The sequence below is a fragment of the Malaclemys terrapin genome, chromosome 7 (assembly GCF_027887155.1).
Source record: "Malaclemys terrapin pileata isolate rMalTer1 chromosome 7, rMalTer1.hap1, whole genome shotgun sequence".
In the NCBI taxonomy this organism is placed as follows: Eukaryota; Metazoa; Chordata; order Testudines; family Emydidae; genus Malaclemys; species Malaclemys terrapin.
The window spans coordinates 120367413-120383199 of NC_071511.1; the positions used below are offsets into that span (position 1 = coordinate 120367413).

The 15787-nt window shown below is 41.6% G+C and overlaps 1 protein-coding gene across 2 annotated transcripts in view; it reads left to right on the forward strand.

Annotated features, from left to right (window-relative positions):
• The window catches only part of SORCS1 (sortilin related VPS10 domain containing receptor 1), a 417040-nt gene that overhangs the window by 117261 nt on the left and 283992 nt on the right, over nt 1–15787 (forward strand). For both annotated transcript variants that reach the window (XM_054033265.1, XM_054033266.1), the window contains exon 2: nt 5762–5829. In XM_054033265.1, coding sequence (XP_053889240.1) covers nt 5762–5829 — 68 coding nt within the window. The remainder of the gene's footprint in view (nt 1–5761; nt 5830–15787) is intronic.

The following is a 15787-nucleotide window of genomic DNA, read 5'->3' on the forward strand; positions in this document are numbered from 1 at the left end:
TTTGGGCCTCAAAAACATCACCTGGTGTGCAGCTAATTAGTTACGGGTGGAGCGAAGCCAGGGGCGGCTCCAGGCACCAGCGCACCAAGTGCGTGCCGGGGGCGGTCTGCTGGTCACCACGAGGGCGGCAGTCAGGGAGCCTTCAGCGGCACATCTGCGGGAGGTCCGCCGGTCCCGTGGCTTCGGTGGCAATTTGGTGGCGGGGACGCCGAAGGGCGGGACCGGTGGACCTCCCGCAGGCACACCACCGAAGGCTGCCTCACTGCCATGCTCGGAGCAGCAAAAAGAATAGAGCTGCCCCTGAGCGAAGCCCCCCTCTGCTAGAAGGCCATCGCATCCTGTGCCACTTCCCTTAAACAGGGAAAGATGAGGGACCCGTTTCAAAACCACCTTACTTCAGGGGCATGAAAGCAAAGCTGTAACTTTGGCTGTAATAGCAGAGTTTATATCCCTGAAAAGAACATTTCTCTTTTCATCTCAGTTTTTAAAAGAGCTCACAGGCATAAAACCAGATTTTCAGCTCCTGTGTGTGTATTTTGCACGCACCACTATTTTAGCTGTTCTTTTCTTCTTGCCCTTATTAGTTTGTGTTGATTGGTAAATGTGGGGAGTGGGAAAGAGAAAAAAACAAACAAATGTGAAGGGTGAGACATTCTGTTTCATTTCATTACAGCGTTCCATCACCGCCCATATTCTGACATTTAGAACAACATAATATGCATGTCTCTGATCATTAGGTTCCTCTAAGCTATCTGGCGACAGCCCGGGAAAGCAAAGCAAAAAACCAACCACTGCAACAACAAAACCCACCATGATATTAAACACAAACTAACCTTTTGCAGTCTGAATAACAAAGAAATGAAAACAGGAGAAATAATGAAATGAAAAGGAGAAATAATACTTTTTAAAAAAAGATGGTCTTGCACAGGTTATTGAAATAACAGTTTAACAAAAAATGCATATGGGAATTTGGCATAAATAAGCAATTTTGCTGCCCAACCGTGACTTGTTCATGTTGCCTGTGTGTCTTGGTTTGGAGTAACCCTATTACTGCTGCTTGAGGTAAAGTGAATGGAAAAAAGAGACTGTTGTGGAGATGTTCTCTGATGAAACCTAAGGGACATGTTATATGTGCAGCATCCTGTGCAGAAGTGTGTTGAAGTCAGAATCCCTACACCAGGAGATGGCAGAAAAAGTAGTTTTGTGGTCAAGGGTCTGGACTGGGAATTTGGAATGCTGGCCTCACTTCTTGGCTCTGCTACTGATTCAGTGTGTGACCTTGGATAAGTCCTTTAATCTTTCATCTACTATGATGGCAGGGGGTTGTCTATATGTTTCTAGAATAAAATCTGATTGACTATTATAAGGTGACCAGATACCACAGTGATGGGCATAGACTAAGAACCTAGATAGACCTCACCAAGTAATGAAATAACAAAAATGCCTTCTATTTATATGGTGTCCCTTCCCAAGAAGGATCTGAAAGTGCTCTCCTCATAATGATCCAGATGTGAAAGTGTTTCTCCGATAACTAGGCTTGGAGGGATTAGACTTGTATCGGTAAATGTTGGTAAACACTGATTTCACCGTACATCCACAAACTGAAAAAAATAATTCCATACATAACATTAGAAATTTACATACAGGCAAAGTCAGAAAAATTCTGCTTGAGAACTCATTAGAGTTTGATTTAAGGGTATTTACTTTGTATATTTTGACATGTGATGTAGACAATTTGTGTTTTAATTATTGTAAAGCTTTAACTTTTTGAATCTGAATGTCTACTATAATTAAATAATTGTCTGACCCTCCCAATTTCCTGTGACTGTGCAAATTTAAACAGATGAAAATGTAAAAAAAAAAAAAAAAAAAAAAAGCATGCAATCATGGGTTTTAAACAGTTGTGAACATTTAAATTGCTAAAAATTGAAAAAAAAGTTTTAAAATAAACATTAGCTGTTGAAATTATTAGGAAAATAAAAGAAAAAAATTAATTCTGCCAAGCCTGCAAATAACAGATCCTGTTGTCATTGAAATCAGTGGATACATTCCCATTGACATAGGTGGGAGTAGGACAAAGAATTTATATAATTTGTATTGAGATTACCATCCACCACTGGGAGCCATCGTGTGCTAGCACAATATTATTAAGGAGCAAAGAACCACGTCCCTAAATGGGATTGTACTCGCTTGCGCTTTGCATCAGATTTGTAGAATGCAGAGCAATTCCTAGCACAGGTTTGGAAAAAATTTGACCCAACAGTTTGTCATCAGCAAATGCAGTTCTGTTGAAACTGAAATACTTTGTGAAATGGTGTCAGTTTCGCTGAAATTTTGTTTTGGAGGGAACAAAGGTTACAGCAAAGCAGAAACGTCTTGATGTCATGTCTAGCAAAGTTATGAATTTAAGCTCCAAGGCTCGTCTTTTTAAAGTGCTATGTAGGTTTCCTTTGAGGATGAGGACTGATAGGTTAGATATAGAGTGATGGCTTTGTGAAAAGTGTTCACCCACAGGCAATAGTGTTTTTGTCTTTGATCATTTTCCTGTGAGTTCATTTGAGAGTGTGGTGATGGTCTGGTTTCACCCACATAGTTGTTGTTCGGGCATTTAGTGCACTGGATGAGGTACACCACATGCTGTGATCTTCAGAAGTGTGCTGTGGGCCACAGCACTCTTACTGAAGGAATATTGGGACTCATAGAACCCATCCTCAATCATTTGACACACAATGGGCCAGCTTCCCCCAGGACACAACCGACTTCCTTCACAAACTTCTCAACATTAAAACACCATCCTTGCCACCATGCATGTCACTTCCCTATACAGTACATCCCTCACAATGATGGCATAGCTGCCTGCCACAAATATTTACATGGCAATGGATGGCCCTCATATATCCACCCCAAACACATTGCCAAACTCATCCATTTCATCCTCACCCATAACAATTTTACATTCAACGACAAATACTTTGTCCAAACGATGGGAACAGCCCTGGGATGGCTTCCCAATATGCCAACCTCTTCATGGGCCATCTTAAAGAAGAATTTCTGGACAAATGCACCACGAAGCCAGTGATATACCTGAGATACATCAATGATATTGTGATCCTCTGGACAGATGACTTAACCTCCCTCATAGATTTCCACCACAACTTCAACAGCCATCATCCGTCCATGAGACTCTCTCTAGAATGTTCCCACACTAGCATCAGTTCCCTGGACACCACGATCAGCTTCAACAACGGAACCCTACAGACAACTATGTACAAGAAACCCACTGATCACTTACCTTCATAGATCCAGGAATCGCCCCAAACACATCAAGAAATCTGTTATCTACAACTAGGCACACAGATACTACAGAATATGCTCTGAATAGAAAGTCCAGGATATACACCTTAACACATTCAAAACAGCTTTCACCAAACAAGGACACTCCACCAGACAAGTCGATCGTATCATGGAACAGGCTGCCCCAAATACCCTGAGAGAACTTGCTTCACTACAGAAATAAAATGTCCTCCAACCACACACTCCTAGTTCTCATCTGCCACTCCACACTGGAACCCATGGGGGGGTAACATCAAACAACTACAACCCATACTCAGTGGAGACTTGATTCTGAAAGAAATCATTCCTGAACCTCTTCTTCTGGCCTTCAAACAACCCTCCCCTCCCCCAGTCTCTCCAAGCTCATCATCAGAAGCAAGCTCCACACGGACCAGGACACACCAACTCCAAGAGGCACTGGATGCTGCCAGATCAACAAAAGCAAAACCTGGCACACATGTCTCCACTGTAACAATGATCAACACCGACCGCAACACGCCTTTCAAGATCCATGGGTCCTACATGTGGTGTACCTCTTCCAATGCACTAAATGCCCCAATATCAACTAAACAGGTGAAACTAGAAAGTCACTCGAAATGGACTCAGACAGGACAAAGATGAAAAAGACAAAAACACCACATCACCTGTGGGTGAACACCTTTTCATTAAGCGATTGTCTACACTTGCAGCCGTGCCGCTGTAGCACTTAATGAAGAGGCTACCTACGCCAACAGGAGAGCTTCTCCTGTCAACATGGGTACTTCACCTCTCTGAGAGGCGCTAGCCTTTTCAACAGGACAAGCCCTCCCATCGAGACTGTCAACACTGGGGGTTAGGTCAGTATAACTACGTTGCTCAGGTGTGGATTTTCCACACCCCTGAGCGATGTCGTGATATTGACATGAGTTGGTAGTGTAGACCAAGCCACACTTGGACCTTTTTGGTTTTCAGCAACTGAAACCCGCAACTCTTAATCCAGACCCCTCCCCCCCTGAAATCAGTCGGTTTTTTGCTTTGTTTTGGGGGGAGGGGTTGGGGGATTGACAAAAACCCGAAAACTTTTGAAGAAAAAGTGTTGATGAAAACAAAATCTTTTATTCATGTTTAATCAAAATGTTTCGCAGGAGCAAAGCCCATTTCCTGAGCAGCTTTAGCTAGATATCGTCTCAGGCCTGGCCGTTGCCCCATAGTCCTCCACCAGTTTTTTGCGCTTTTACAATCATGTTTACATATTGTTGTTTAAGTGACTTCTCTCTCCACTATTGCTGTATGAAAGGCTCACAAAAGCAACTGACTAAGACCAGCAAATACATACAAGTACATACAAGTAATCTTGACAGTCTCATGGGAGTTTGAGAATCCAATGACTTATTTAGATGTCTAAATTCAGCTTTAGATGCCTAACTTTGGGCACCCATTTTTAAAAATTCTGGTCTTAACTTCCCTATGGCTCAGCTTGTATATCTGTGATGTGGTTATAACAATATCTACCCCACAGAGCAGTGATACAAGGCTAAATCTTGGTCCCTGTGCATAGCCCAAGGAACTGTTCTTTTTGTAATCCTCTCCCAGGACCATGGTGCAGCTGCTGCAGCCTGTTGGCTACTTTAGCTTTCAATTACAGCTATTCTTCCCCTGCAATGGATCCGTGCAGATGTACTAGCACGTCCTAGTTTCAGGAAAGGCCAAAAGCTGGAGTACAGGATGGAACTATTGCCCAAACCAGGAGGCAGTCTTGTATGAATGCCTAATTTGCACTCATGTCAGTAAGAGGTGAAGGATCTGGCCCAGAAATCCTTAATTTAAAGCAAAACCCAGCATAGTTAAAGGACCCGTAAGGTATGAGTAGGTTGCCTGACAGAAGTTTTTGTCAGGCAATGTTGGAAGGGATCCAAAACCTCATGCTTTGGAATTTAAGCCACTCTCTACTTTTTAGGAGTTAGAATGAGGCCTTCATGGGGGACAGATTAGCCCACATTGGCCTTCTTCAGGGTTCTTGCATCTTCTTCTGGTACTGACCACCATGAAAGACAAGATCCTGGCCCAGAAGGACCTCTGCACCATTACAGGCTGGTGGTTCTCATGCTCAGGAATCCCAGTGGGAGGCAATCACTCTTTCTGCCACATACTGCAGATATCCTCCTGTATCTGAAATTATTTTGTCTGGTGTATTTTGTCACCCGCTTTGCCTTCTGGGGGAAGAACGCACCGTATAATGGTACAGCAGTGTTGAACAGGGAAAGGTCTGCTCAGTTCAACATACAGCATCTGCAAGCACTTCCCATGTCAGTTTAGGCAAATGCTTTAACAATTCATTCAATTATGTTAAGCACCCATTAAAGGAATCCTAAACCCTCCCTTGGGTCATTTCAGTTCTAGGAGATTGTAATTGTTTCAGACTAACCATGATTTCTTCTTTTGCCTCCAGGTGATTCTAATTCTGACAAAGCTGTATGACTACAACCTGGGGAGCATCACCGAGAGCTCGCTTTGGAGGTACGTAGATAAATTGAGCTAATAATTACCGTCTTACTTAAACATGAACAGTCCAGTACAGTTCTTTTATTGAATTTAATTGGATTTTTTACATGCTGGAAGGTTCACAGCTAAGCTCTCTCTCGCTCTGTCTCTCTCTCTCTCTTTGTCCTTTGTTCTCTCATTCTTGGGGATGATGGGACTGAGGTCTGATTGTCTTGTTCAGCTAGCTAGATAATACATTTCATGTAACTGTCACTTAGGTGGGGTTTTTTTTTTGTTTTTGTTTTTTTTTTACACACAATCCTTTTCAGAATTAATAAACCAATTGATCAAAACCCAACCAGCAACCCGCCTGTTTTGATCTGTAACACTTGATTTCAGTTTGCAATGACAAGAGCTCCATTCCACAAAGCTGCCCCAGTGATCCTAGAGTAGAACTACAGTTATGGACACCTCGGGAACGGAGGTTGTTTGTTTGTCACTCTGAAATGTTTGTAACTCTGAACAAAAACACCATGGTGGTTCTTTCAAAAGTTTACAACTGAACATTGACTTAATACAGCTTTGAAACCTTACTATGCATAGAAAAATGCTGCTTTTAACCATCTTAATTTAAAGGAAACAAGCACAGAAACAGTTTCCTTACTTTGTCAAATCTTTTTTTAAACTTTCCCTTTATTTATTTTTTAGTCATTTATGTTTAACACAGTGCTGTATTGTATTTGCTTTTTGTGTGTGTGCGTGTGTTTCTGCTGCTGCCTGATTGCATACTTCTGGTTCCAAATGAGGTGTGTGGTTGACCGGTCAATTCATAACTCTGGTGTTCATAACTCTGAGGTTCTATTGTAACTCATGTGTAGGGCCTGTAGGGGTGCTCGTGTGTTTGAGGACTGTTCAAGTGAATAGTAAGGGTTTCCTGGCCTACATCCATTGTTATTAGGACTGGGTGATTGATCACCACTTCACAGTTCCATGTTTCCTTCTCTTGTAGAGGTTTATGAATAGGCCAGGCACATTATGCACATTGAAATGAAGTTGTCTGCCTACACTTACTGCTTGACTGGGAGTGTCATCTAGTGGTTAGATTAGATGGCCTGTTAGTCAAGACTCCTGGGTTCCCAGTTCTCTGGTTGTATGATAGTAACTCTTTCTGAGGTCAACAGAAGCTGCTCATATGCTGGGAGGGAAAAGAAAAGCAGTGAGCCCCTGAATTGCTTCCCAAATTTGTTATTGAGATGCTCTGTGTGCATGAGCAAGCTGCTGTTGCCTCGGTTTACCCTTTCATTAGAAGGGCATAGGGATATTTATTTACCTCACAGGAGTGTAGTCTTTTGGGAGGGTTAATTAATTAAGGGCATATGCTACCTTATTTCCTCCTGCTGAATTCTTATTGGCAGTCAGTGAGTTTTATGCAATGATCACAGCTAAAGTCCTCTCTAGGGCTCCTGAGGCACGTGCTTAACTTGAAGCTCAGGAGCGATCCTGCTGTCTCTATTGTCGTCGTTACTCTCACCTGCACATCGAGCACCAGCGTCAGATTTTTCAGCCTCTGAGCTATCTGGGAATGTTTCCCATTGACTTCAATGGGCTTCGGCTTGAACCTTGAGTTTGTCAATTGCTTCGAGAGCCTCAGAGGAAGAATGTTCATACGAGTGTTAAGTATGTTTTGTTGCTATTTTCTTTCCCCTGCTTTCCTGGTGAAATCTGTTTTTTTTTTTTTTTGCTTCACCAGAGGCCGTGAGCAAGGATCCTTGTGACGGTCCCATTGGAGGTTTCCCATTTTTGGTGTAACAGGAGAGAAAATGGTGGAAGGGCACTTGTTATTTAAAGCACCTGATACACTTGTATAAAAAAAATCAAGGAAAATAGAAATAAGAGGGAGGAAAAAATTATCCTTCATTTCTCTGATTTGTTTTATTTCTTGAGAGCTGATGTTGGCCCATAAAAGAACACACTATCCCTGGTTTACTTTGCTCTGGCACATCGGTGACTGTTTCCAAAAGATAGAAGAGAAAAGCACGTCTTTCTGTATCTACACACGACCTAGGAAAAGTGTCTTCTCTGTGATACATGGCAAACATATAACATATTAAGGGTACATTAATAAAGGGCTGGAAAATGATTAGCAATTGTTTATAAGTAGAGCTGTTTATGAGTAGTTTGTTATAACTGGTTAAAAGTAGAGCTATGTGGATTACTGATTTTTTGGTTCACTAACGGTTCTGAAAAACTGAACAAAAATTGGGTTGGCTCGAGCTGAAACCATTTTTTTTTTAAAATATTCACCTAAATGAAAAGTCAAAAAATTATTTTTGGTCAAACAAAGTGAAAGATTTTCATTAATAAGATGCAAAGAAATTTCAAAACAAAAGTAATTTTGAATAAAAAAAGCGAAACGTAAAAAGTGTCAAAACAAAACATTGGGTTTTTTCCAGATTTTTAAAGTATTTTTTTTTCAACCAAAACCATTCAGAGAAATGGACATGAATTTTCAAAATGTGTTTTTATGTTAAAAAAGCTTTGGCTGAAAAAATTTGCCCAGTTCTAGTTATAAACTCGGCAGTCGAAGGAGTTATCGATGGTCATAAGCAGTCTGTTGACCAGTTGGACTCTATAGCAATCTATAACACACACCGCCTACTGACCATAGCACACGGATTTATTTTTTTTATAAATATACTAATATCGGCCAGGATGGCATTTCTTTTGAATTCCTCAGCCGATTTAACTTCAGTCCTGTCCTCCTTCTGCAGTCATAATGTATGGAGCTCGCCACAAATCCAGTGAGTAAAAAGGCTATTGGCAGCTGACTTGCGTATGTGAGAAAAACAGCAAAAGGGAGATGCAAGGAAAGAGGGTGACTCTCTTCTTGAAAGTTAAGCTTCAGGCCTGATCTACACTTAATAATTAGATCTACCCAGCTATCTCACTCAGGGCTGTGAAAAATTGTGCTTCCTGAGTGCTGTAGTAAAGTCAGCCTAAAGCCTGGTTGTAGATGCAGCTAGGTTGATGGAAGAATTCTCTGTCAACCTAGCTACCACCTCTCAAAGACGTGGATTAGCTACATTGATGGCAAATCCCCTCCGTCAATGTAGAAAGTGTCTACAATATGGCCCTACAGCTGCAGTGTCATAGCTGTCCCACTCTAGCGACTGTAGTGTAGACATACCCTTAGTGGATCAATAGGCTCTTGGTGGCAAGTGAGACGGTGCCTCTGAAGCGAGTGAATGAGATTTCTTGTTGGCTGGACCTGGCATTAATTACACCATAATCCTCTCCATAGATTTTTCTTGTCTCGCCCTTCTTGGGTTTTATTTATTTATTTTATTCATTCAAGAAAGAGAAAAGAGGGAGAAGCAAAGATTATCTCACGCCGAGCAATTATTCGAGGTTTTATTTTTCTTCCTCTCTCAGTTATCTCTTGGATCACAAAGAGGATTACACTTTGAGACTTGGGAGAAGAGGATGGTTTTTACTACAGGAGCAAGATAAGCTTAGGTCTGAGATAAATAAAATGTCAGAATAACAGATATAGACTCGGTGGGGAGTGGAGGGAAATAATCTTCTCCTTTTCTTTTTTTTTTGATGTGATCAGAGTTCTGGGGAGCCCAGCATTGAACTTTTCATTCAGGGCCTGAAGAGGAAAAGCAGCTAATTGCATGCTGTTAGCCTTAGCCCTGCAAACATTTAGGCATGGGCTTTACTTTATTCCATTGAGCCGTCCCATTGAAATCAGTGGGACGACTTCTGATAAGAAACCCTAGCTTTTGTATAGTGCCTTTCATCAGTAGATCTCAAAGGGCTTTACAAAGGAGCTCAGTACCATTATCCCCATTTTACAGATGGCACAGAGTGGGAAAGTGAATTGCCCAAGGTCATCCAGCGGGCTAGTGACACAGGTAGGATCAGAACTCGGGTATCCTGAATCCTAGTCAGTGCTCTGTCCACTAAGCCGTGCTGCCTCTGTTTAAGCACACATGTAAACGGTTGCAAGATTAAGGCACGCTGTCATACATGGTAGGCATCCAATTTATCCCACTCACTTCTCCAACCAACTACATTTTCTGCTTTAAATCGTCCCCAAGATAGTACCCCCATCTTCACCTGCCTTATCCCCCCAAAATCGATTAGTCCTGCAAAACAAGGGCTGCAAAAGTCTCCATATCTCAGATCTTACCTACACCAATGTTTGGTCAACAAAGAGTACGGACATTGAAGTCATTAGGGCTAAACCTGTGTAAAATGGGTGCAAATGAAACCAGGCTTTTGAGCTTCTAACTTGGAAGGAATGCAAGCAGCATGGCCTAGTGCATTGAACTTGAAACTCCTTTATTCAAATCCCAGCTCTGCCTCTGCCTTGCTGTGAAGCTTCAGGCAAATGTAAAATGGGGATATTAATCACCATATTTCCTAGGCATGTTTTGAGGGTGAGATGATTCATGTTTGCTATGGTTTGAAAATCTAAAATAATCTGTACAGAATAACTAGAATTATTACAGTGGTTAAAGCAATAGAGAGCGTTTCAGAATTCCCGGATTCTGTTTCCAGCTTTGTCATGAACTTCTTGTGTGATCTTAAGCAAGAGTCTCTTAACCTCTCTATCAGTTTACTCAGCTGTGAAACAGAAAAAAAAAAATATTTACCTTCCTCACCGAGTTTGTTAGAAGTCTCAATGAATTCATGTTTGCAAAGCACCCTGTGTTCCCTGGATAAAAGGTGGTAGAAGTGGAGAGCAGTTTACAGCTTGGCTCATCCAGGATGTTGTGTTTGTAGAGGCATATGCATGTGTCATCACCATCACCCCTTTGCTCTCTCCTCAGTTTGCTTTTGTGAGTCAGCAGAGGAAGGACCAAAACGGACCATGATCAATTTCACCTTCCCTTTTCCTTTTGGATCACATGATGTTGTCTAATTACAGGTTATGTTAAATATCCTCTACCTGTTTTTGACTGTATGGAGTATACTTGCTACAAATGAGAATTATGTTATACCAGAGCACTTTAAAGCTTTGTGATATATACTTGCCTGTTTTGAATGAAACTTCCCAGATATCCCATTATTCCATAAATTAATCTCCTGTGTTTCTCAGGCTGGTTCAATGCACTTTTATTTTCCACCTGCTGAGCTGCATTAATAAGGTCATAACCTGTGGTTTAGAGACATGGCACAAGTTGCAGCTGCAGAGGATTAGGGTGTCTTAGCTGGAGAAAGCAGGAGAAACAAATCAATTCAAAAAAGTGACAGAGACCTTTTATTGAATACATTCTAACTGGCAGTTTTGGGGAAAAGGCACTTGAAAAGAGCTATTTGAAATATTTTTATCACTAAATTCAGTACTTCAGTTACACGGTGTGACTAAGTTAGTTTCCTTACCCGAATATCAGAGCCAGGGAAATGCTGCCACGTATCTCCTAGTAGTTTTTAACATTTTTCATTTATGGATCCCTACAAAATTTCAATGGAGGGTGCGGACCCCTTTGGAAATCTTAGACATAATCTGCTGACCCCAGTGGTCTGAAAACCACTGTCCTATGGGAATTCACTTGAATTTAAAAAATGAATTTTGCATGTACCTCTATTTTGTTTTTCCCTCCTGTGAACATTCAAACCCCTGGCTGTCGCTCTCCTGAATGCCTGAAGGTACTGGGGTTTGAGTTCACATGCTCAGTTTTGCACACAGGAAGCTGTATATTTTACAATTTGATCCTAGTGGGGTCCTTGCCTGAGTGGGACCTCAATAAGGACCTCAGGATTTGGTTTCCTGACTTCAGTGGGAGCTCAGTGCCCTCCACCCATCTCAGGATGGGATGCTTTGTGCTCAGCACCCAAGTCCACTAGGGACATCGCAGTTGCTATTGATTTTACATGGAAGGTGATCAGATACCAGGGTGATGGGCATTAGGGATGGGAGGAATAGCTCAGTGGTTTGAGCATTGGCCTGCTAAACCCACGGTTGTGAGCTCAATCCTTGAGGGGGGCATTTAGGGATCTGGGGCAAAAATCTGGCTGGGGATTAGTCCTGAACAGGGGGTTGGACTAGATGACCTCCTGAGGTCCCTTCCAACCCTGAGATTCTATGATTTTAAGAATAAAACCTTACAATAGAAACCTAGTCAGTTTCTCCCAACCCTAGTTGATATTAGTAAGAGGCTTCCTGGGGTACTTTGCATGCTACCAATGTGAATTCCAATGATGTTAGCAAAGTCTTATGGACGTTGGTATATAACAAGGCTTGGAAGGATTAGATTTTTATTGGTAAATGTCAATTTTACCATACACACTCAAAATGATAAAAAAAACATATTTGCATCAATAATAATTGAAATTTACAGATAGTCAAAGTAAGAAACATGCTGCTTAAGAATTTATTAGAGTTTGATTTAAGGATATCTGTTACTTTGTATATTTTGACTTTTGATGTTGACAATTTGTGTTATAAAGCTTTAACTTTTTGAATCTCAACAGCTACAGTCATTAAATAATTACTGTCTGACCACCAATATAATAAATATTGATATTAGCCATTGGAATTCCAAAACAATAAAAATGGAATTCTGCCAAGCCCACCTATAACTTCCAGCAGATGCTTTCATAGGCTTTCAGCAAAGCACTTAAGCATGTGTTGAAGTCTCAATGACTTCACTGCTTAAGCATTTTGCGGAATCAGGGCCATATAAACACAGGCCTCTTCCACAACTGAATTCTCTGGTCCCGTTTCTGACCTCACTTACATTTAAGCCAATGGATTTACATCATGGGGTGAGTCAGAGGAGAATTGAGCCTGCAACCTTTGAGGTGTGACTTGGTTTAGAATTTCAATCTAGTGCCTTCTGCATCGCCTAGTTTGCATGGATAAAATATTCAGCATTAATGAAGATGCAAATTTATTATGCACATTAAAAGTGCGTTCTCTGTTGCATCCAGTCATGAAATGTGGTAGTGCAACCAGGTAAATCAAAACCCCCCTGATCCCATTGCAGCGCGAAAGCCAATATGTAAATCATGATTATGAATATTAATGTGACATATTTTATCAATATACTGTAAATAACAGATGTATGATGTTCATGCTGCTTCGCAGATCTCTATAACACTTTAAATGGGGGTTGTCAGTGGTTGTTCTGCTTTATAAAAGGGCTAATAAAAGGAGGAATCTGGCCATGTGGTATCCAATCAATGCGGGGGTCCTGTTCAACTGCATGCCATGGAGTTGTGTAGGCACATCGTACAGGCCCAATGGGGCAAAATGTTCCTTGATATAACTCCATTGAAGTCAGTATTATTTTATACACATTCACATACTGGGCCAGATTCAGAGATGATGCATAAGATACACAACGGTTAGTGGTTCTCAGTGAGCCTAAAGTACTGCCACAGTTCAGGGCAACAGTTCAGCGAGGGTCCTCACTCTCAGGCTTCCGTCTCCCCACCTTCACCTCTCATGCCCTGCTTTCTGGGGGTTTTCCAGGCTTCATTCAGTTCCCTGCCAACAGTGTGTTATTCCCCAGCAAAAGAGACCACCTAGAGAGGCCTGTGTCTGTGCTTTGCTTAGTCTTCAAAGACTATAAACAGTTGCAATTGCCCACGGTTCTAAGTTACCCCACCCAGCACTTTCTAAGCAAGGACATTTCTTCTCTACCAAAAAGCATTACAGAGAAAACTTTAAAAACAACAGAAGAACCTGCATACGTGCTAAGACGCCTACTGGCGATCACCCCCTGATTCCAACCTGGGCTCTGGCCAGTGAACATCACCCATGGGCTTTTCTGTGGATATCAGGGTTGGAAGGTACCTCAGGAGATCATCTAGTCCAACCCCCTGCTCAAAGCAGAACCAATCCCTAGACAGATTTTTGCCCCTGATTCCTAAGTGGCCCCCTTAAGGATTGAACTCTGAACCCTGGGTTTAGCAGGCCAGTGCTCAAACCATGGTTTGTAACCTGTCCTTTGAATTGGCTTCTGTACCCAATGACTGGAAGCTAGCTAGCTAATGTAATGCCAATATTTAAAAAGGGCTCTAGAGATGATCCCGGCAATTACAGACCGGTAAGTCTAACGTCAGTACCGGGCAAATTAGATGAAACAATAGTAAAGAATAAAATTGTCAAACACATAGAAGAACATAAATTGTTGGGCAAAAGTCAACATGGTTTCTGTAAAGGGAAATCATGTCTTACTAATCTATTAGTGTTATTTGAAGGGGTGAACAAACATGTGGACAAGGGGGATCCAGTGGACATAGTGTACTTAGATTTCCAGAAAGCTTTTGACAAGGTCCCTCACCAAAAGCTCTTGTGTAAATTAAGTTGTCATGGGATAAGAGGGAAGAGATTGAGAACTGGTTAAAAGACAGGGAACAAAGGGTAGGAATAAATGGTAAATTTTCAGAATGGAGAAGGGTAACTAGTGGTGTTCCCCAAGGGTCAGTCCTAGGACCAATCCTATTCAACTTACTCATAAATGATCTGGAGAAAGGGGTAAACAGTGAGGTGGCAAAGTTTGCAGATGATACTAAACTGCTCAAGATAGTTAAGACCAAAGCAGTCTGTGAAGAACTTGAAAAAGATCTCACAAAACTAAGTGATTGGGCAACAAAATGGCAAATGAAATTTAATGTGGATAAATGTAAAGCAATGCACATCGGAAAAAATAACTCCAACTATTCATACAATATGATGGGGGCTAATTTAGCTACAACAAATCAGGAAAAAGATCTTGGAGTCATTGTGGATAGTTCTCTGAAGACGTCCACGCAGTGTGCAGTGGCAGTCAAAAAAGCAAACAGGATAATAGGAATAATTAAAAAGGGATATAGAATAAGACGGAGGATATCTTCTTGCCCTTATATAAATCCATGGTATGCCCACATCTTGAATACTGCCTACAGCTATGGTCTCCTCATCTCAAAAAAGCTATATTGGCATTAGAAAAGGTTCAGAGAAGGGCAACTAAAATGATTAGGGGGTTGGAACAGGTCCCATATGAGGGGAGATTAAAGAGGCTAGGACTTTTCAGCTTGGAAAACAGGAGACTATGGGGGGATATGAGAGAGGCATATAAAATCATGAGTGGTGTGGAGAAAGTGAATAAGGAAAAATTATTAACTTGTTCCCATACTATAAGAACTAGGGGTCACCAAATGAAATTACTGGGCAGCAGGTTTAAAACAAATAAAAGGAAGTTCTTCACACAGCACACAGTCAACCTGTGGAACTCCTTGCCTGCGGAGGTTGTGAAGGCTAGGACTATAACAGGGTTTAAAAGCGAACTAGATAAATTCATGGAGGTTAAGTCCATTAATGGCTATTAGCCAGGATGGGTAAGGAATGGTGTCCCTAGCCTCTGTCAGAGGGTGGAGATGGATGACAGGAGAGAGATCACTTGATCATTACCTGTTAGGTTCACTCCCTCTGGGGCACTTGGCATTGGCCTCTGTCAGTAGACAGGATACTGGGCTGGATGGACCTTTGGTCTGACCCAGTATGGCCGTTCTTATGTTCTTATCTGTCTTGTAAAGTCTCCCAGAGAGAGACACTCACTCTAACATTTTTCATCCTATTTATGTTAATGGGAGTCTTGCCATTGATTTAATTGGAAACAGAATCAAGCCTCAGAACCAAACACAAAATGGCAACTGTCCTTGCAGCTGGCAGGGAGACTCCTTAAAATGTAAAGGTATAGCACACATAAAACAGAACAACATTTTTTTCCAGTTACATAGCTACATAAAACTCAGGCCCACACCAAAGTCTTGGATCTAACTTTCCCCCCACTGACACCCAAAATAATAATGAAAAACACTTTGGGAGTGTTTGAAATACAAGCGTTATCCTGGGTTTGCCCATGGTTCCTATCTTTCTAATGGGACAAAACCTCAGATTCAAAATGATCCTGAAATCTTGATCCAGATTTTGGAGCGTTCATCATTTCATAGAGTTTAAAGCCAGAAGGGATCCCTGGATCATCTAGTCTGATCG